The 21,009-nt window shown below is 40.7% G+C and overlaps 1 protein-coding gene across 1 annotated transcript in view; it reads right to left on the minus strand.

Moving 5' to 3' along the window:
* Nucleotides 1-10: 10 nt before the first annotated feature.
* Nucleotides 11-21,009, minus strand: part of gna12a (guanine nucleotide binding protein (G protein) alpha 12a) — a 94,065-nt gene continuing 73,066 nt past the window's right edge. The window contains exons 3-4 of the mRNA XM_078558596.1: nucleotides 5,263-5,313; nucleotides 11-1,694 (exon numbers count right to left, since the gene is read on the minus strand). Of these exons, the coding sequence (XP_078414722.1) occupies nucleotides 1,125-1,694; nucleotides 5,263-5,313 (621 nt within the window). The 3' untranslated portion in view covers nucleotides 11-1,124. The remainder of the gene's footprint in view (nucleotides 1,695-5,262; nucleotides 5,314-21,009) is intronic.

A 21,009-nucleotide genomic window follows, 5' to 3' on the forward strand; every position in this document is an offset into this window, starting at 1 on the left:
GTCACTTACTTCTATTTTCAAGACTCCTCTTGTAATGCTTGGTGGCAGCAGCTACTTACTTCAAAAGAGCAACTCCACGCCTGTGACTCATTCCCAAAACTACCTGTGCTACAAAAGGGTGCACAGCCCATTTGGATTAAGATTTCATTTAAAAATCTTTACACTGCTGAGAATCTATTTGAAAAACAAAAATCAATATGCAACATGCTAAAGGTTAGTGTGATTTTGACCTGTTTTCAGATAAAAACTGAGTTCTGAACAGCACTCCAGACAGCATGTTTCCATGACTTCATCAAACTTAATTTGTAAGGCATTCTATGAATGCTCTACACACAAGTCAGATATGGCCGTAAAGGAATTTTAATTATAATAGCTGTCAGTAACAAACACATTCACAACAAAGAAGGCTGTACCATAAACTCCTGCACTGTCAAACTTGATTGTGAAAAGGTTTACAAGAACAATGAAATAAACTGTCATGCCAGGTCCTTTACGTTGCAGTCCCAAATGTCTAGCAAATTAGCACTACTGTAATAGTAGCCATTTTTGTAGCTATTTGCAGCATTCTCCCTGAAAAGCTATAAAGCAAAGGAGGATCACCATTTCTGGGTGTGCCATCCACACTCTCTGCCAAGAGTGACTTCGGACTCCAGATCCTGTTTGCATTTGGCTGTATTAAATAGTTGAATTCCAGGGAGGGCTCGAGTCCATGAAGTAATTTGGATAATAAACTTTCCCTGAAACTTTAATTGATGCAGACTTCTATGCAAGCACCCTTGAGTTGTTTGCCATTTTGGTACATGGAGCTCAATAGATTGCAATACATGGTTCAGTCACCCAACTTTACCAAACATAACCAGAAAAGAGGCCTTAGTGCAACAAATGTCTAAAACTATTGTTCACTATTGTTCTGATGTCTGAGCACTTGTAGAGAAGTGAAAAGGACACTTATGAGCACTTCCAATAAGATGCTGTCAAGCATCATGCTTTCATGTAATCCATGATGTCTATTTTATACCCATGACCAAAACTATCAGCAACTCTGAGCTCATGAACACAGTGCTGATGGCCGAGGAAATACCAAAGAGCACAACAAAATCCAATGATGATCTCACTACATTTCTTCACTGCAACATCACATCTTTCAAATTCTCCTGCAGAATAGTGTCTTTCACTGCATGGAATACAAACCGAATGTTTTCCGTGTCAATAGCTGTTGTGAAGTGGTGAAACAGTGGTTTGGTGCGATCTCGTCGCTTGTTGTTGAAGCATTGCACCAGGTATTTTTGTACATCCTCCAGCTTGTGAGGGTCCCACTCAAAGTTCGGGAAATATTTCTTAATGTTGACGGTTTTCACCTTCCCCACAAGCAAGTCCATTTTGTTGAGGAACAAAATAATGGAGACAGAAGAAAACAATTTGTTGTTTACAATTGTCTCAAAGATATTCATTGATTCTACCAGGCGGTTTGTCCGCCGGTCTTCCATCAGGACTTGGTCAAATTCACTGGAAGAAGCCATGAACAGAATGGATGTAATGCCATCGAAGCACTGAAACCATTTCTGCCTCTGTGACCGTTGACCACCCACATCTACCATTTTGAAAGGAATGCCTTTAATGACAAAATCGTGCTCCACAATTCCTTTGGTGGCTTTTCTTGCAAGCAGGACATCATGTCTGCTGGGAAGGTAACTCTGAAATAAAGAAACCAAATTAGAGCATACCAGGTATATTGGTGACCATAACAAATTTTCTTTTACCATCTCTTTTCCTGCAACCCCCAACAAAAAAATCCTAAACACATTAAATGTGGAGGAACTTCTGGATTAGCAATACATCAGTTTTAAGATTCTTATTTCACAAGCCCACAATCACAGCAGGTTCAGGCTCCAGCAATGACTGGATACCAGCCAGACATGGAACTGAGCTTGTTGTTTGCTTTTGGAAGAGGGGGCGGGGGGGGGGGAAGAAAGGGAACTGCTTGGCAGGTGTATTTGTTTTCTGAAGGACACACGTGTTTTCCCTCAATTAGGTCCCATGCTAGTGGCATGTTCTACATTTAGGAAAATGATCAAATATCAGTTGCAATGTTCAATGCAAATAACTGCACAGATTTAATTTGATTATCAAAGATTTATAAAGCAGTGAGTGTTCAGTAAATATTTGAAAATGTTCTTCTATGGTGAGATTTGGACACTGTCCCTCAAACTTTGAGCAACTCTAATTTACTTAAAAGAATGTGCAAAATTTAATCTGAATGACAGCAATAATTACTGGCACCACTTGTGGTGTAGACCAAACAAAGCTCAAAAGGCTCAAGTTGATGTTAACTGAAATCTACTCCAATGTTTCTCAGAGTGATTGCAAAGCAATAATTTCGCCAAGGGGATCAAAATCTGGAGTGGTTTGGGTGTTCTAAATCCAATGATATTATTGTCTTGAGATCACTACCACATGTTTAATTGAAAATGCTGTAATATTTCTTATTTCAGTACACAGTTTTTTTAAAAAAACATTCCCCTCCCTCAGTATCCAACATTAATTTTAAGAACTTCAGGCTGGTGAGAACAGTTTTGGTCAGCTTCACTGCCATTAAGATTAAGCTGATTCCAAATTAGTGATCTCAGCTGGCTGTTCCAAGGCTACAAATTAGTTGCAAATCTGCTGCAGTAAAAACATATACTATATTCTCAAAGATGGGTAAACCAGCAATAAATTGTAGTTTGGTAATGTGAATAGTGCAATTGTAAGCTAATGATAATTACTCAATTTACAGCTTGACTAAGTAGACCATTTAAAAAAAATCTACAACTTTCCATGAGACATGGCAGTGATTTCCAAACCACTCCAGTCTGAGAAATCCCTAGCTTGTACTTATGATGTACGATAAACAGCAAAAGTTGGACTGCATTTCTGAATACCCACAACAAACTATGGACAAATACACTACATAATAAACTGTAACAGCCAATAGAAGTGCAGTAGAACTGTTGTGGGTAGAAGAGCAGTTGTATTTCTTGATTGACAGTTTCTGTAAGTTCATCAATTGTTGGTGCACTGCTGTAACTGATGACACAGGGGCAAGAAGCAAGGCCATGGGGAAAATCTAGCATGGAGACTTGAAAATTCAAAAAAACTTCCCAACTTTAGGAATTACCATCAGAAGCAAATGACAGCGATCATGGCCAGACAATCTGAGTGCCTTAAATCAGACAGCAACATTAAGAAGTTCAAAAAGCACAGGTGAAGACAGGACAGAATCACCACAAAATATTCAACATTAGAAATAAAATATCATGTAGAATCATACAGTACAGAAGGAGGGCATTTGACCCACTGAGTCTCGATCAGCTCACTAGTGCTACAAACTACTTCACAAACAAATGCACTGAATGAGAAGCAGACAGAATTCCTATGAACTTGAAAGAGTTTGATTAAAAACAGAGTAGCCTCTCCTCTCTTGCCTTTTAACTCTTTCCTTCCCCTTTTCATCTTCTCAACCCACCCACACCCAAACTCTCCCAACATTCTTCCTACCCCAAACATCTGAGGTGCTGAGTCCACTGAACTGCAAATATTTGTAGGAAGGCTCCCACAGATTTTTTATAATGGATTTTAAAGATATAATAAATACAATTACTAGACTGTTGGAATGTAATCACCTTAGGGTGCAGTTGAGTGCTTGAATAAGGATTCATGGTGTATTGTGGGACCAAGCTGTGAACAAATTAGCTGGTAGGTTTTCACAGAGAATATGACTGCACTGCAAAACTGACTAATTCTGTAAAAATGAGTTTCCTCCTTAACTGTTGGACCTTGGCTGAACCTTGGAGAACAGTCCGGCACCATGACCAGGATTGCGTGCATCATCATCTAAAGGCAGAGGCTACATGATAAAATCCCCTAAGAAGTGGGGTTGGTCTTTATGGTTTTCCACTGATTTCCAGCAGATTTGCAGCTAATTTGTAGCCTTGGAACAGCCAGCTGAGATCACTAATTTGGAATCAATTAAGGATTTGACATCAAAGTAAGCCAAAAGCAGAAGCAGCATTTGGTTAGAAACTGCTACTTGCCACCAATGGGCATTTCCAGCAACACCAGCTTCCACTGCAAGCAAACAGGTGAGCAAGAATGGCACCAATGAAGTCATGGATATCTTCTGCAGCTACAAATGAAATAGTCAGCAGTCTTAAGGAGCCAACCCTGGGTCACGCTAACGACAAATAACATCTGGGGGAACCTAATGTTGCAAACTTTGGCATTATGCATTTTTAGAAGTGATAAGCATTTCATCACTCCCAATGTGAACACAAATCCAATTACTTCAGTTTTTACTAAAATAAAAGCAAAATACTGCAGGTGCTGGGGATATGTGGAGCGAAGAACAGAGTTTAACGTTTTCCGTAATCAAAAAATATTTTACAAATAATATAAAGATTAAATATAAACACCAGCCCATAGAGCCACCATGCACCATGCAGGCATTTGATTTATTTCAACATCTGCCAGTAATTGGTTTCCTACTCGAAACAGTAATCGAATTCAAACTAATTAGCATTAAAAGAGTCTTGTGTACATACAAGACATTGGCATCATTGAAAAAGCCTGTTAAATCCTCCCAGACACACCACCCCACTCTCCTTCAACATGATCTCAGTGGAACCCAATTCTTGCCCAATGCTGTTGGTCTACTCCTGCAAGAGATAATTTTCTGGAGAAAGACAGGCAAAGAATTGCAAAGTGGGGATTTTGACACAGAAAATAGCCTTTCTAATTTTATTCCCCCATATGGATAAGTACCAACTATGGAATTTGGCTACTGAGAAGACTTTTGAGTGTTTGAAAAGGATACATAGGGTGTTCCATGACTTTGTTGTGAACAAATCAACTGGTAGCCTTTCCAAGAATATCATTGCACTCCAAAATTGGTCCATTGAGTGAGACCTTATGAGGCATTTTTAAAGTGTGGTAAGTTGCTACATGTTGGTCTGGTATTGCGTGCAAGTTCAAAACAGCAGTGAGAGGGAGAGAAATTCAACTGGCCCAAAAAAAACCTCATACAGCCAACAGTCACCATTTGCAGATACACCAACCATCATCTTAATGTGATCTTTTCCCCCTATTGATTTGTGTCTTCCACATAATGCAAAATTAAACTTTGATAAATTTTAAACGTATACCCAGTGTAATCTAGCTTTCCAAATTAGCAAAAGTGAATTCCCGATGCTCTGACTGTTAACTTAAAAGAACATTTACACTCACCAATTGTCCAATTTGGTCAAGGTTATCCAGAAAATACTTCACAGATTCACCCTGTTGGCAGGAAAAAGTTTTTAAAAAATCATTAGTTCTAATTTCCAAAATTAAAGTTCATTCAGACGAGGGGAAAAAGATTAACCACAACATTTCTCTTAAAGCAGGGTGAACTCAAACCAGGCATCGAATCATTGTCAGTTATGTTGAAAGTCCTTTTCAATGGTGAATTAAAGGGTAGTATAGCAACATCAGTGGGGAATCTTTTAATTCTGAAGTTTATGTAGAAAGTAAAATATCATTCTCAGATTTCATTCAGCAACCAGACTATAAATCACCTCCAAAACTGTTATTCCAACGTTTCAGTTTCAAGTTTGTTACAGTAAAAAGGTCTAAAATCTAAAGAATTGCTACATATTGGATTTATTGCTATTTGTTTTATAAAAATGTATCTTATCTTTTCACCCACAGAACTTCAGTACATCCCAAATCAACCCACACCTCTCAATGAAAATAGCGACACTGAAACATCAATGTTTAATTGTGGGACCATCTGATTCATCACCAAACACCCACAATTTCACAGAATTTATTTAAACCTATGACCTTTTTAAACTCATTCCTGTTTAAAGAATGAAAACAAATTATACAACAATCTTGTGAAAAACATTAGATTTAAATAAATTTGTGCTGAGTTAATGTAAATATCAAGTCAAGAGTTTTGAAAGCGATTGGTGACGCTGCAGAAAGTCTCCTGCATGGTGGCAGCGAAACCGGCTAGAATAAATGCTTCTTGACCTCTAGTCACAAGTTCCCTCCCTCCTGCCCTCGCTGCTTCTATTGTCATAGATTGTGTTCTCTGAAGGAGCAGCAAGAATTGGGGTGGGGGGGGAGACGACCTGTGATTGGAGGAGCTGCATCAGCGAGTGTGGGAGAGACAGAATCTGTGATTGGAGGAGTAACTCCTCTCAGGTTCTGTTTCTCCCACACATGCTACTCCTCCAATCACAATACTGCATTATTTCCCCACTCTCATTGACATCGCACTTTCAATTGTTCAGCCCTGTTTGAACTAGGGAGGTGGCAAAATCAGATTTATGTTTAGAATGGCGGAATTCCAGAATCCAAATGTCAGAAATCTGCCAAACGGTAGAAATATCTCACCCCTGCACTTAATTATTGTAGATTTGACACACATATCCTAGCATGAATGGAGTACAGGAATGTGGTGTGGATGGTGGTTTCATGATCAGAAAATAGGTCCTATTTGGATATCAAAAGAAATTTTTAGCAGAATGTGAGAGTTTTGCAGTTAATATCAACCTCTCAATGAGAGATCCCCAACATTCCAGGCCTACACAGATCCCCTGCCTTACCCCTTTTCCACTATATTGATGACTGCTGCTTCCTGCTCTTACCCTGAACTGAAAATTTAATCAACTTCGCTTGCATTTTTTGTTCTTTCCTTGCCTTCATATAGTTCACTCAGATTCCTCCTTTCCTTGTCTTCCCTATCTCCATTTCTAGGGATAGGTTGTTAACCAATATCTGATAAACCCAGCAACTCCCATAGGCAGCAGAATTACATCTCCTTCCACCCTATTCCATTGCCTCCATCCCATTCATTCCGACAGTGGCAACTTCCATACCAGTGCTTCCAATAAGTTTTAGTTTATCCTCACACCATCAACAGTCTTGATATTTTATCTCTGCTTTATAGTTGCATTAAGAGTCCTTGACTCATTGTCTAATGGCATGAACTGTACACTTTTTATATCACCTCCAAGACAATCTATTTACTGTATGTGAACTTCTGTTTGCAGGGGCTGTGATTATAAAAAAGGGTTTTACTACAGCAGCAATTGCTTTAGGACAAACAGGTTTATACAGAACAAATGACTCCTGCAGTAAAAAACCTGAGCAAGTGAACATCTCATTTACTCTTGCCATTATGTTCCTTTCAACCAGGCGCAATTAAAACAATAGCTCAATCAACCAGCTAATATTTAGATAAATGATTATTGATCACACCAAGTAGAAAATTTATATTTTTGATGAAAAAATTCTTTGCAAAATAATTGGGGAGTTCCTGAAGAATATCAGCACCTCACCATCTAAATGGTGAGAAATTGCAGATTTCTAGTGCATGAAAGGCTACTTTGCAGGTACAGCAAGTAATTAGGAAAGCTAATAGAGTGTTATTGTTCATTGAGGGGAATTGAATATAAAAGTAGGGAGTTTATGCTTCAGTTGTAGAGGTCATTGGTGATAACACATCTGGAATACTGTGTACAGTATTGACCTTCTTATTTAAGGAAGGATGTAAATGCATTAGCAGTTTAGAGAAGGTTTACTAAACTAATACCAGGAATGGGCAGGCTGTCTTATGAGTAAAGGTTAGACAGGCGAGGCTTGTATCCACTGGAATTTAAAAGAGTAAGAGGCGACTTGATTGAAACATATAAGGTCCTGAGGGGTCTTGACAGAGTGGATGTGAAGAGGATATTTCCCTTTGTGGGAGAAACCGGAACTAGGGATCACTGTTTAAAAATAAGGGGTCGCCTATTTAAGGCAGAGACGAGAAGAAATTTTTTTCTCTGAGGGTCGTGAGTCTTTGGAACTCCCTTCCTCAAAAGACTGGAAGCAGAGTCTCAATGTTTTCAAGGCAGAGCTAGATGGATTCTTGATAAACAATGGGGTGAAAGGTGTGTAGGCAGGAGGTTACAGTCAGATCAGCTATGATCCTACTGAATGGCACAGCAGGCTCAAAGGGCTTGGTGGCCTACTCTTGCTCCTAGTTTGTACGTACATTCGTATTCTATTATAATAACAGCTAATCACAGTAACAAAAACCACAATGTGATCTAATTGAGTTTAGCAACTCAATAAACTAATTCCAACAATCATTAATCATGCATGTTTTCTATTCCTGATGCTTCAGCTCTGAGGGCTGAAGCGCCAAACCATTTGTTGGTAACATTTGCCATTTATGCAGACCCACAATAAAAGACATCAACTCTTATGGATTTATTTTAACTTGTTCCACCCAGCAGAAACAGGACAATTAAAATGGCTTCAGTGGGTTAACAACACTGATCCCACTACCTGCCCACATGCAGCAATTCTAACTTGCTCTAGTGACCCACATAAGTCAGCACTGTTCTTCAAACAAGTACAGGGAGCTCTGATCACAGGGTCACAGTTTGACCACAATTTTAATCCAAGGTCTGTACAGGGAATCCTTCATGGCTTGCCTGCCAGTGACATCAGGAATCAGGGCCAGAAAAGACCCAGAAAGACATGATCATTTTATTATTTTTTGTGTCCTTGTAGATCAGGAAGAATGTTCATTCAGGCCCCAAAAGCTTACCGTGGGCCTCATCTGTCCCAGGCTTGGGTCTCCCTCTCCCAACGGCCTCCTGACCTTCCTGTAAACCACTTGCCCGAGTGCCAGGGACTGTTCTTTAGGCCTCATGGTGGCATCCTTTTGATAGCACTTCCCTCTTGGTTCAGACAAGAAGCTGACTATGCTGATGAGGTCTGGCTGTAAAAAATCTCCCTAACCTTACTCTGTAAAGGCGTTTCGCTATCCACCTAGGCCCCCAACTGCACGGATCTGCCATAATTAAGATCATCTTTTTAGTTTCTAAAAGGGTCATTTTAATAATGAAACTTTCACTTGAAAGAGTTAAATGCCCAGTCTTGCTCTGCTATAAAAGACATTTGTTGCTCTGCATAATTAGAGTCTGCAAGGAGAACACAAGCACAATCCATTTCAGAACCGTTTCACAGTTAAATTCCCTTGACCTACCTCCTACTATTGCTTCTATTATGTCCCAGACAGGGTGGGTGTGTGGGAGGGCTTGCCTGAAACCTCCCCAAACAAAAAGGCTGATAACCAATTTAAAACCGATCTCAATTCAGTCAGGAAGCTCAATCCATCACTTCTTGATCCGACACATGGAAAAACCCGAAATAAAATAATTACAATTGGCTACAACCAATAAACTCTTTTCAGTTCAAGGTTAGACTTGTTAAAATTTGTGCCAAGTCCATCTGTTTTTTGCCCTTTTCACTGCTAATGGGCAGGTAGACAACCTGCCAGTGTGTTTTCTGTTCTGGGATGGTTTTCTGATTTTTCTTCCCTCTATCATAAGGATTCTGCTCATATTCAAACTGGTCCACAGCAGCAGGGAAGAAGCAGTATTTCATTTGATCTCACTTTGAAAGTTTGATATAGAAACAACCCTCTACATCTGACTTCCAGTATTGTGAACAGTGCCAGCACTGACTGATCAATGCTCATCTTCAGCATGGGTGCTCAGAGGTCTCTTTGCCCCAACAATGTAGTGACTTCATTCTGACAATTATGAGGTTCCCATGTTTTCGGAGAAGTGCTTCAAGTTAAAATACAAGATATGCAAGCAGTTTCTATTAAACCTGATTGTGTTTGTGGCAATTTTAGATGTTAAAGGCATTACCTAAATATTTTTAAATCACAGATTTACCTGATCCATGCAAGATAAATTTGAGAATTCATTAAAAAAGTAATTACTATCTAGGATGCAACATTTGCCTGAAAGAAAGCTTTTGAGTATTCAGCCCCACAGCATGTTTCAAAGCCTTCTGGAAAATACAAAGAAACTCTCAATGATGAAGGGAGACACCCTTTGTTTCACTCTGAATACTACCAGTATGAACCGAGTTGGGCCTTGAAGTAAATTAGAACTTTGAGCTGCATAATAGATAATTTACATAATTTACAGGAAATGTACAATATTTCTTCCTTGATTGTCTATAAAGTAATAGTGGTATTAGCTGCATGATCACCTTCTGAAAGTGAAAGTTTCAATATCAATGATTTAAGTTCCTTAATCATTAACTCAATTATTCCTTACTAGACACAATTTCAAACATATTTGTGAAAAACACACTAATTAGATCGAAGGCCGATTCTCACTCAGTACTGATTTTGAGACTGATCTAAACTGGATAAGTAGCTTCACATTTTCAATTAGTCAACCAAACTCTAACCAGACAAAACAAAGTCGGGGGGAAAAATGATTTTTCAATTTTTTCAATAAACCGGAGACCAGTGATCCTTTTAAACGAGGTTCAATACAAATCAGGGACCTTACCATTTTCTTCCCTATAAAATTAGAAGCTTTCTTTTGCAGAGGGTTTTCAAGACAGAATGACCTTCTAGAAACAGGGGTGATAGTCAAATCAATGACAGCTTTTAAATAAGTGGATGAAGTATAAATACTTGAAATGGTAAAGGAAGGTGAATAAGGAGATAGAGCAAAGAATTAGCACGGGTGCAATGTGTTGGATAGCCTCCTCCTGTACAATAAAATTCGATGATTTTATTCAATATTTGAACCCCATAACTTTAGATTCCACATCATTATCTTTAATATTGTTTCATCAACATCTCACTGCTGTTGGTCTGCTAAGTTGACCCTCCATATCATCATGGCCATTTAAAAAGTTTGTCTCGAACTATTCCTAATCACAGCCTGACTTTTACATGCAACAATGGAAATTTATCTTTCCCCCCCCTCAATTCTCCAACATACAATTTCTTCATGTCTTTCATTAGTCTAACGAATAGCCACCGTCTGTCACCTTTGATAGCTCCACACTTAGTCCTTCTTTATCTATCAACATTCTGGATCTCACTGAACATCTCTTCACTGCCTTCCTTGTTCATTTCAGGGACTCAATTCCCTAAACAACTGTCAATTCCATTAAAACTCAAATCTGTCCAATACTAAACAGTGCTTCCAAGTACAGAGAAGCTTGGCTGGCACATCTTTTGCATTTCTGAACAAGACATGAGAAATAGCTTGACAGCTTATCCCTCTGAATTTCACAACTTTTACCAAAACCTCTGTCTTTACCTGCTGTGGTGGTACACGTCCTTCAAACTTTCCTTTAAGCTCAAATACACTGATCGATATTTGCTTCTTCCCCATTTGATTGACAAGGAAGTCAAAGTTATTTTGGGGGGGGGGGGGGGGGGAGCTGCAGACAGGAAAGGGGAGTTAAGGCCAGAATCAGATCTGCCATGATCTTGTTGAATGGCAGAGCGGGCTCAAGGGACTGAATGGTTTACCCTGCTCTTATTTCTTATTACTTCCCCAGTGTGCAGAAATTGAGACTGCTCCAATTCATTCTTTCTCAGGTCTTCAAATCGTGGAACTCACTATCTTCTTATATTCTTCAAACCATGCTACTGTCCAATTTACTTACTGTATTATTTAGTAATGTCAACCCTGCTGACATCCTGCACTATGAGCCTAAAAATAAAATACCTCCCCAGTCCAGAAATCTATTGTTCTGAAACACCAGTTGCTCGGAATTTTTTTTGTATAGAATTACACGTTACCCTAACGTCATTGGCATTTTAGTACAGTACTTTGGGAGCAGAAACATAGAAGATACAGTATTTGGATACTGTATAGAACAATTATCAAATCTTTTGTAATGTTTTAACACTGTTTTTATGTTTCAGATAAATATCTAAGGTGTTTTCATGTTCACATTCTTGTGGTTAGGCATTCTAACATCACTCTATAATCCAGAAAATTCTGAAATCCAGAAATTATTCCTGACTGGAGAGGTTAAAGTGTATTAGGATAAGCAATAAAATTGAGCCTTAATCAGGGCATCATAACAACATTTTTTTTCACTTTATCTTGGTCTCACCAAACCATCAACAATTGAAACCAGGGAAGCAATTCTCCGGACCATACCAAAGGAGCTTGGAACTGAGTATTCCAGTGACAACTCACCCTTGATTCTGTACTCTCACCTGCTGCAAATGCAGAAAAAAATCCAAGGAATTGAATCTACATCCTTCAGCAAACAGAATGAACTCAGCAGGAATTTAACCTTAAGATAAAAGCAAAACACTGCGGATGCTGGAAATCTGAAATAAAAACACCTGGAAAAACTCATCAGAAGAGTCGTTCGGACTCGAAACATCAACTGTATTCCTCTCCGCAGATGCTATCAGAACTGCTGAGTTTTTCCAGGTATTTTTGTTTAAGAATTTAACCTTGATGTTTTCCCACCAAAGCTCATTGCTCACGTGATTAACCTTATAACAGAATCAAATACACAAAAACTCTCTCAACACGTAGCACACAATTCTATTAGATCAACATCTTGGGCAAGTTTTTTAGATTGTGAAAATCCTGAACTTCCCAATCACTGAAAAGAACACATTCTATCAGGTTTTTTATTCCCTCAGCATACTGCATCAATTTGATTCATACATCTGCCCAACAATCATTTACTACAGTGAACAAAATCACGTTGCCTTTCTTTAAAACAAAGAACACCAGCAGTCACATCATCTGCCAATAAAGTTGATTTTTCCGCAATGCGCTACTTCATGATGAAATCTTTTCAAACAGTTCATGTAATGACGCTCACTATAGCATTTACAGACACCAAACTGAGTACCCAATCCGACTTAATTTTGGAAAAACGCTGTAGTAATTGGTTTCACAGCGCAAACAACTGTACACAAAGCAATAAAAGCTTCTTCCCACTGAATGTTCAGCAACAAAAACAGGTTCCTTGCTAGGTTTGTCACCTCTTCTGAAGCACTAAGTACTTCATCTACTGAATGAATGAGTCTTTCATAAGCACATTTACACCACCACAACAACTTGTATTTACATAGTGCCTTTAATATAATAAAACATTCTGGGCACGTCACAAGAGTGTTATCAATCAAATATGACACCAAGTCACATAAGGAGACATTAGAGCAGACTTCCAAAAGCTTGGTCAAAGAGGCAAGTTTTAAGGAGTATCTTAAAGGAGGAAAGAGAGATACAGAGGAGAGTTTAAGGAGGGATTCCAGAGCTTAGGACCTTGGCAGCTGAAGGCACATCTGTCACTGGTGGTAGAATTAAAATTGAGATGAACAAGAGGCCAAAAATGGAAGAGTGCATCTATCTCAGAAGATTGTGGGTTTGAAGGAAATTACAGGTGGAGCAAGGCCATGGCGGAATTTGAAAACAAGGATAAGAATTTTAAAAATCTAGCAGTTGATTAATCAGGAGCCAATGTAGGTCAGATATAGGATGAAAAATGAACAGGGCTTGCAAGTTAAGAGATGGGCAGTAGAGATTTGGATGACCTCAGGTTTATGGAGGTGGAAAATGGGAGTGCACTGTAACAGTCAAATCTAGAGATAACAAAGGCATGGGTGCGAGTTTCAGCAGATGAGTGAAGGCAGGGGAAGAGTTGGGTGATATTACGGAGGTGGAGATAGGTGCGTTTGGCTGATGGCGTAGATATGTGTTCCGAAAGTGATCTTAAGGTCAAGTGCACCACTGAGGTTGCGAATAGCCTGGTTCAGTTTCAGATAGTTGCCAGTGAGAGGGATAGTGTTTGTGACTAGGGAGCAGTCAAAGACAATGGTTTTGGTCTTCCCAATAATTAGTTGAAGGAAATTTCTGTTCCTCTAGGGCTTTACGTCAGACAGGGAGTGAACCGAAAGTGGAGAGGTCGACAGAAATGGTGTTGAAGGTACAGCGGAGTGTCATCAAGTCTATATTTTGAAACTATTGCTTTTTTTTGGATGATATTGCCAAAGGGTCAGGATGTCGATAAGATATAGGGGAGGAGCCACAGAAAATTCTTTATGGAGAACACCAATGGTAATTTCATAGGCATGGGAAGAGAAGCCATTGCAGGTGTCTCTCTGGCAATAACTGATGATAAGAATGGAATCAGCTAAGTGCAGTTCCACCCAGCTGGATGAGTTGGAGAGTTATTGGAGAGGGATAGTATGGTCAACCGCGTCAAAGACAGGTTGAGAAGGATGAGGACAGAAAATTACCACTGTCATAGTCATATAGAATATCATTTATGACTTTAAGAAGAGCGATTTCGGTACTGTGGAAAGGGTGAAACCTCATTGGAGAGTTTCAAACATGGAGTTCGAGGAAAGATGAACACAGATTTGGGAGTCCACAACATTTTCAAGGGCTTGGGTGAATGGAAGGTTGGAAATGGAAGGACAGGAGGAATAGGGTGGGCATTTTCAGAATGGCAGGGTGTAACTAGTGGAGTGCCACAAGGATTAGTGCTTGGCTTCAACTATTTCCAATCTATATCAATGTCTTAAATAAGGGGGTTAAATTTGGATGCCCTTGCAACCATGGAGGGGTCAACTGTTTTGTTTTTGAGAGGGATGATGAGGGAGATTGAAAGGATTAGGGACAGTACTTGAGAGAATGTTAAAATCAGCTAACAAGGAGGTCAGGAAGCTGGGAGCCAGCAGTTTAGGGTAATAGGGTCAAGGGAGCAGGAGGCAAGTCTCATGGACAAGGTGAGCTCAGAGAGGAATGGGGGGAGATAGGAGAGAAACAAGAGCAAGATATGAGTTCAGGCTAGAGCAGGGAGCAGCTTTAGTGTGAGGATGGTCTGTTGGGCTAAGGGGAATAAAGCGGCAAAGGCAGTTGTTTGAACGGCCTCAATAAGAACAAGAAAAAGGAGCAAGAATATGCATATGCCTCTTTATCCTGCTTTGCTATTGAACGGATCACAGTTGAACTTTTACATCAACAGTTTCCTGCCCTTAACTCCCCAGATGCTTTCGTGCCCAAAAGTTTATCGATCCCTGTCTTGAAAGTACTCTGACTGAGCATCCACATCACTTTGGGCCAGAGAATTCCGAAGTTTCACAATCCTTAGAGTGAAGAAATTTTTCATCCCAGTCCTTAGTGGTTGCCCCAATCCCGCCCCCACTGCACGATCCTGGGATTATGATATCCAATTCTAGCATCGACCATGTCAAGCCTTCTCAAAAGTTTTTTTTTGTTTCAATATCATCACCTTCCATTCTTCTGAACTCCAGAAATATAATCCCATTCTCCATAGGACAGCCCTCTCATGCCAGGAATCTATCTAGTAAACCTTTGTTGCACCCAATCTGAATCCTTCTTTAGGTAAGGAGACTAAATCTGTACACCGTCCTCCAGATCTGGTCTCACCAAAATACTATATAATTGCAGCAAGTAGACACTTGCAGACACAGTAGAGGTGGCAGCACAGGTGGTATACAGGTGGGAGGGAGTTCCTCTGGGAGTCCTCAACATCAACTCTGGGCCCTGTGAAGCCTCATGGCACCAGGTCAAACATGGGCAAGGAAACCTGCTGCTGATTACCACATATTGCACCCCCTCAGCTGATGAATCAGTACTTCTCCATGTTGAACACCACTTGAAGGAAGCGCTGAGGGTGGCAAGAGTGCAGAATGTACTCTGGATGGGGGACTCCAATGCCCATCACCAAGAGTGGCTCAGTAGCACCACTACAAACGGAATTGGTTGAGTCCTAAAGGACATAGTTGCTAGGCTGGGTCTGCAGCAGGTGGTGAAGGAACCAACAAGAGGGAAAAACATGCTTCACCTCATCCTCACCAACTTGCCTGCCGCAGATGCATCTGTCTATGACAGTATCGGTAGGAGTGACCACTGCAGTCCTTGTGGAGATGAAGCCCATGTTTGACCTGGTGCCATGAACTTCACGGGGCCCAGAGTCGATGTTGAGGGCTCCCAGGGGAACTCCCTCCCAACTGTATACCACCTGTGCCGCCACCTCTACTGTGTCTGTCCTGTACTGTACTGCCTGGTGGGGCAGGACATACCGAGGGATGGTGATGGTGGTGTCTGGGACATTATCTGCAAGGTATGATTCTGAGAGTACAACTATGTCAGGCTGTTGCTTGACTAGTCTGTGAGACAGCTGTCCCAATTTTGGGGCATGTCCCCAGATGTTAGTAAGGAGGGCTTTGCAGGGTCGCAGGGCTGAGTTTGCCATTGTTGTTTCTGGTGCCTAGATCGATACTGGATGGTCTGTCCGGTTTCATTCATTATTGACTTGTTTTTAGTGGTTCGATACAACTGAGTGGCTTGCTAGGCCATTTCAGAGGGTATTTAAGAGTCAACCACAAATCCTAACGGCTCTCCCCTAATCTCTTGCTGACCATTCTTCCCTGCCTGCATACTGGGGCTCATCTTTCCTATCTACCTACCTATATTGAGGATACCCTCAATGTTGTGAGGCAGTACCGCCATGCTAAATGGGATAGATTTCGAACAGATCTAGCAGCTCAAGATTGGGCATCCATGAGGCTCTGTCAGCTATCAGCAGCAGAGTTGTACTCAACCATGATCTATGACCTCATGGCCAGGTATATCCCCCACTCTACCATTATCACCAAGCCAGGGGGTCATCTCTGGTTCAATGATGAGTTCAGGAGGGCATGCCAGGAGCAGCAGCATGCACACCTAAACATGCAGTGTCAACCTGTTGAAGCTTCAGCACAGGACGACTTGCGTGCCAAACAGCATAAGCAACAAGCAATAAACAGAGCTAAGTGATTCCACAACCAACAGACCAGTTCTAAGGTTTGCAGTCCTGCCACATCCAGTCATGAATGGCGATGGACAGTTAAACAACTCAATGGAGGAGGAGGCTTCACAAATATCGCCATCCTCAATGATGGGGAAGCCCAGCACACCAGGGCAAAGAATAAGACTGAAGCATTTGTAACAATCTTCAGTCAGAAATGACCAATGGATGAACCTCCTCCGGAGGTCCCCAGCAGCACAGATGCCGGTCTTTAGCCAATTCGCTTCACTCCACATGGTATCAATAAATGGCTGAAGACACTGGATACTGCAAAAGCTATGGGTCCTGGCAATAGTACTGAACACTTGTGCTCCAGAACTTGCCGCGCCCCTAGCCAAGCTGTTCCAGTCCAGCTACAACACTGGCATCTACACGGCAATGTGGAAAATTGCCCAGGTATGTCCTGTACACAATGCAGGATAAATCCAACCCAACCAATTGCCACCCAATCAGTCTACTTTTGATCATCAGTAAAGTGATGGAAGGGATTATCAACAGTGCTATCAAGCGGCGCATGCTTAGCAATAACCTGCTCAGTGACGCTCAGTTTGGGTTCTGGCAGGGTCACTCAGCTCCTGACCTCAATAGAGCCTTGGTTCAAATATGGACAAGAGTTGAACTCCAGAGGTGAGGTGAGTGTGACTGACCTTGACATCAAGGCAGCATTTGACCAAATGTGGCATCAAGGAGCCTTAGCAAAACTGGAGTCAATGGGAATCAGGGGAAAACTGTCCACTGGTTGGAGTCATACCTAGCACAAAGGAAGATGGCTGTGGTCGTTGGAAGTCAATCATCTCAGTTCCAGGACGATGATTTTTTTCAGGGTAGTGTCCCAGGCCCAACCATCTTCAGCTGCTTCATCAATGACTTTCCTTCCATCATAAAGTCAGGAAAGGGGATGTTCACTCATGATTGTACAATATTCAGCACCATTCCCAACTCCACAGATGCTGAACCAGTCCATGTCCAAATGTAGCACAACCTGGGTAATATCCAGGCTTGGGCTGACAAGTGGCAAGTAACATTCATGTCACACAAGTACTAAGCAATGACCCGTCTCCAAAAAGGGAATCTAACCATTGTCCCCTGACATTCAATGGCATTACCATCGCTGAATCCCCCACTATCAAAATCCTGAGGGTTACCATTGACCAGAAACTGAACTGGATTAGCCACATGAATACTGTGGCTACAAGAGCAGGTCAGAGGCTGGGAACCCTGTGCAAGTAACTCACCTAATAATGCCTCAAATTCTGTCCACTGTCTACAAGGCACAAGTCAGGAGTGTGATGGAATATTCTCCACTTGCCTGAATGAGTGCAGCTCCAACAACACAAGCAGCTTGACTGCATCCAGGACAAAGCAGCCCACTTGATTGGCACCCCATCCACAAACATTCACTCCCTCCACCACTGACTCACAGTGGCAGCAGTGTGTACCATCTACAAGGTGCACAGCAGAAGCTCACCAAGGTTCCTTAGACAGCACCTTCCAAACCCATGACCACTTACCATCTAGAAGGACAAGGGCAGCAGACACATGGGAACACCAGCACCTAGGAACTCCCCTCCATGCCACTCACCATCCTGATCTGGAAATATAATCACCATTCCATCACTGTCGCTGGGTCAAAATCCTGGAACTCTCTCCTTAACAGTACTGTGGGTGTATCTATGCCAAATGGACTGCAGCGGCTCAAGGTGGCAGCTCACCATTACCTTCTCAAGGGCAATTAAGGATGGGCAGTATATACTGGCCTAGTCAGCGATGCCCACATCCCATGAATCAATAAAAAAAATGCTCATAAGGGACCATAGAAGAATGCCTTGATGGACCTTTCGGAGGATGCTGAGAGAGGTGCAGAGGCAGAAGTTGCAGGCTTACCCAAAAGGGAGTCAAGCCTGGGACAGCACCAGGAAAATAGCAAAATTGAGGAGTGTGGTAGGAATTGGGAGGGAAGAGTACCTGAGAACAGAAATGAAAGTACGCATGATGACAGGAGAGAGAGATCTAGGAAAGGTAAAGAGAACAAACAAAAATTAAAAAATCATCATTGACTAACCTTTATACACAAACTTATAAATTGATTCAAACAAATGTCCTGATGAATCTATTCACAAGTTTATCAGATTTATTATTTTAGAACATGGAAGGATGGCCTCAAATAGGATAAAATCAATTACCGTTATTGGAGGCATCTTATGCCTGTGCTTAACGTTTTCCTATAGAGAGGAATGACAAATCATTGAGAGCTCCTAGCAGTGGGTATTTATAGAAAACAGAAGTGTAGCACCTGGATCTATCTGCTATAGTATGGAAACATGGAAAATTATTTTAAATCTTAAAGCTGAAAAGTTGGATTGCTAGACCCCATTGATTTGTGTCAGTTTTTGAAAGTGAACTACCACTGTTGGGTTAACATAAAATTCCTAATTGTTCACATAACAAGTTAAAAAAAAAACTACCAACCTCCCCAGAAGACTGCAGTAATACGCAAAGATGAAAGTAGTGCTCTGACCCAAAAGGAAACATTGGATCAATATCATACTGTACTACTTTGAAAAAGAGGAGATCTATGTGATTCAACATGGTTATTTCCAGAAAAAAAAATGTAAAAAAAGTCAGAAGATGTTCTCAGGAACTGTTGAGTTATTCAAAGTCTTAACAAGGGTTAACATTACTCTAAGCTGTTTATGGAAAATGCTTCCAATCCCTCAGCGTGCTCATGACCTACTATAGAGTATTTTGCTTGTGGTAATCGGTCTCAAGCTTTAATGAGCACCTTCCGGCAGTTCTACTCTTGCCTTTTTTTTTCCAAAACAGCTGGCTCCGGTTGTTCTTTAGTTTCTAATAACAGCTTGTTTTTTGGGTTGCTTCTATGTCCTTGAAAAAGAATAGCACATATCTAGCCACATCAAGAACACAAATATATAAGCCTGCCCTGCATTTAGCTTTCAACATACCAGAACACCATCATATTGCTTATGGAGAACACGAATCAAGACATCTGCTTAACTTCCAGCTACTTTAAAACAAACATCTTTTATACCGTTTGAAGTGTGAAACTTTACATAGTCAGCCAAACCAAAATTTTCCAATGAATCTCATCAGCAGAAATGTACAGGCCTATACCCCCAGCCAGGCACCACAGAAGATGCTAGGTACACCACTGTACTTTGTTTCCACTATTAGATTTTTGGGATGGGGAAAAGGGAAACTGATCACGAATACAACTACGAACTTCAATTGAATAACATTTCTTGCATGATAGAACTAACCTTTTCCTGTACAAAATGCTTGTCTGAGGGAGCACATGTTCAATGTTTTAAATATGTACTTTTCTTTCAAGAATACGTTGGAAACAAAACATGTACCCGGGGCCCTCGTTCTCCACCTTTAATCAGAGTAAAGATAGTTCTAGTCCATAAATTTCTTAAAACACAAGAGGCATGGATCATATTTTGTTAACAGATCAGCACCTTCATTAGATTTCATAACAAAGAAAAATGTAATGACAAACTGTGCTAAAATAAGTTGCCATTCATGGACAATGTCGTTGCATCGACCATCTCACTCAAGACAAAAATATTTGTCAAAACTTTGCCAATGGTAATCTCTCTTCCGATTCACTTATTAAAAAGAAATCAAAAAGCTGCCTCCTGAACATGCAAAAGTGAATGTCAGCTTTTCGATGCAGTTTATATTCTTTCTGAACTAAATCTCCCTTGTGTCACACATTCCAAATCCTATGAAAACTTGCATTCAGAAATGGTACCATTCCTCAGCAATACAAATAAAAATGTGGAGCTCAGAAAGTGAACGCTTTCAACTCAAATGTAATGATGGCTTTAGAGTAGCTTGGCAGAAGAAAATTTTTGTTGTAAATGCTAATTTCAGTCAGGGTCAATATTTACTTGGATAGATATTAAGATCTTGCAGTCTTATGACGACTACCAGTAATTCACAGGAATACCAGAAGAAGAGTACATCTCTGCGAAGTCTAAAATGCCGGTTCATCTTAATTTCATAGAAAATGTAGAAGAAAGAAATGAGCACTACTTATTATCCATCAATGCAATTTAGAAAGGATTACAAAACACAGATGTTGGAGAGCAATTACATGGCAGTAACCTTAGACATGGGGTCAAACATCAAAGAGGAAAGCTTAAGTACAGCAACTTCCATTCATAAAATGCCTTTAATATGGGGAAAAAAAACAGCACAAGGCTCCTCGCAGATGGATTCCAAGTTGAAGGCAATATCAGAAGAAGTAATCAAAGGTTTAGTCAAAGATGTGGGTTTTAATCAGGGCCA

The sequence above is a fragment of the Cetorhinus maximus genome, chromosome 15, assembly GCF_964194155.1.
Source record: "Cetorhinus maximus chromosome 15, sCetMax3.hap1.1, whole genome shotgun sequence".
Classification (NCBI taxonomy): domain Eukaryota; kingdom Metazoa; phylum Chordata; class Chondrichthyes; order Lamniformes; family Cetorhinidae; genus Cetorhinus; species Cetorhinus maximus.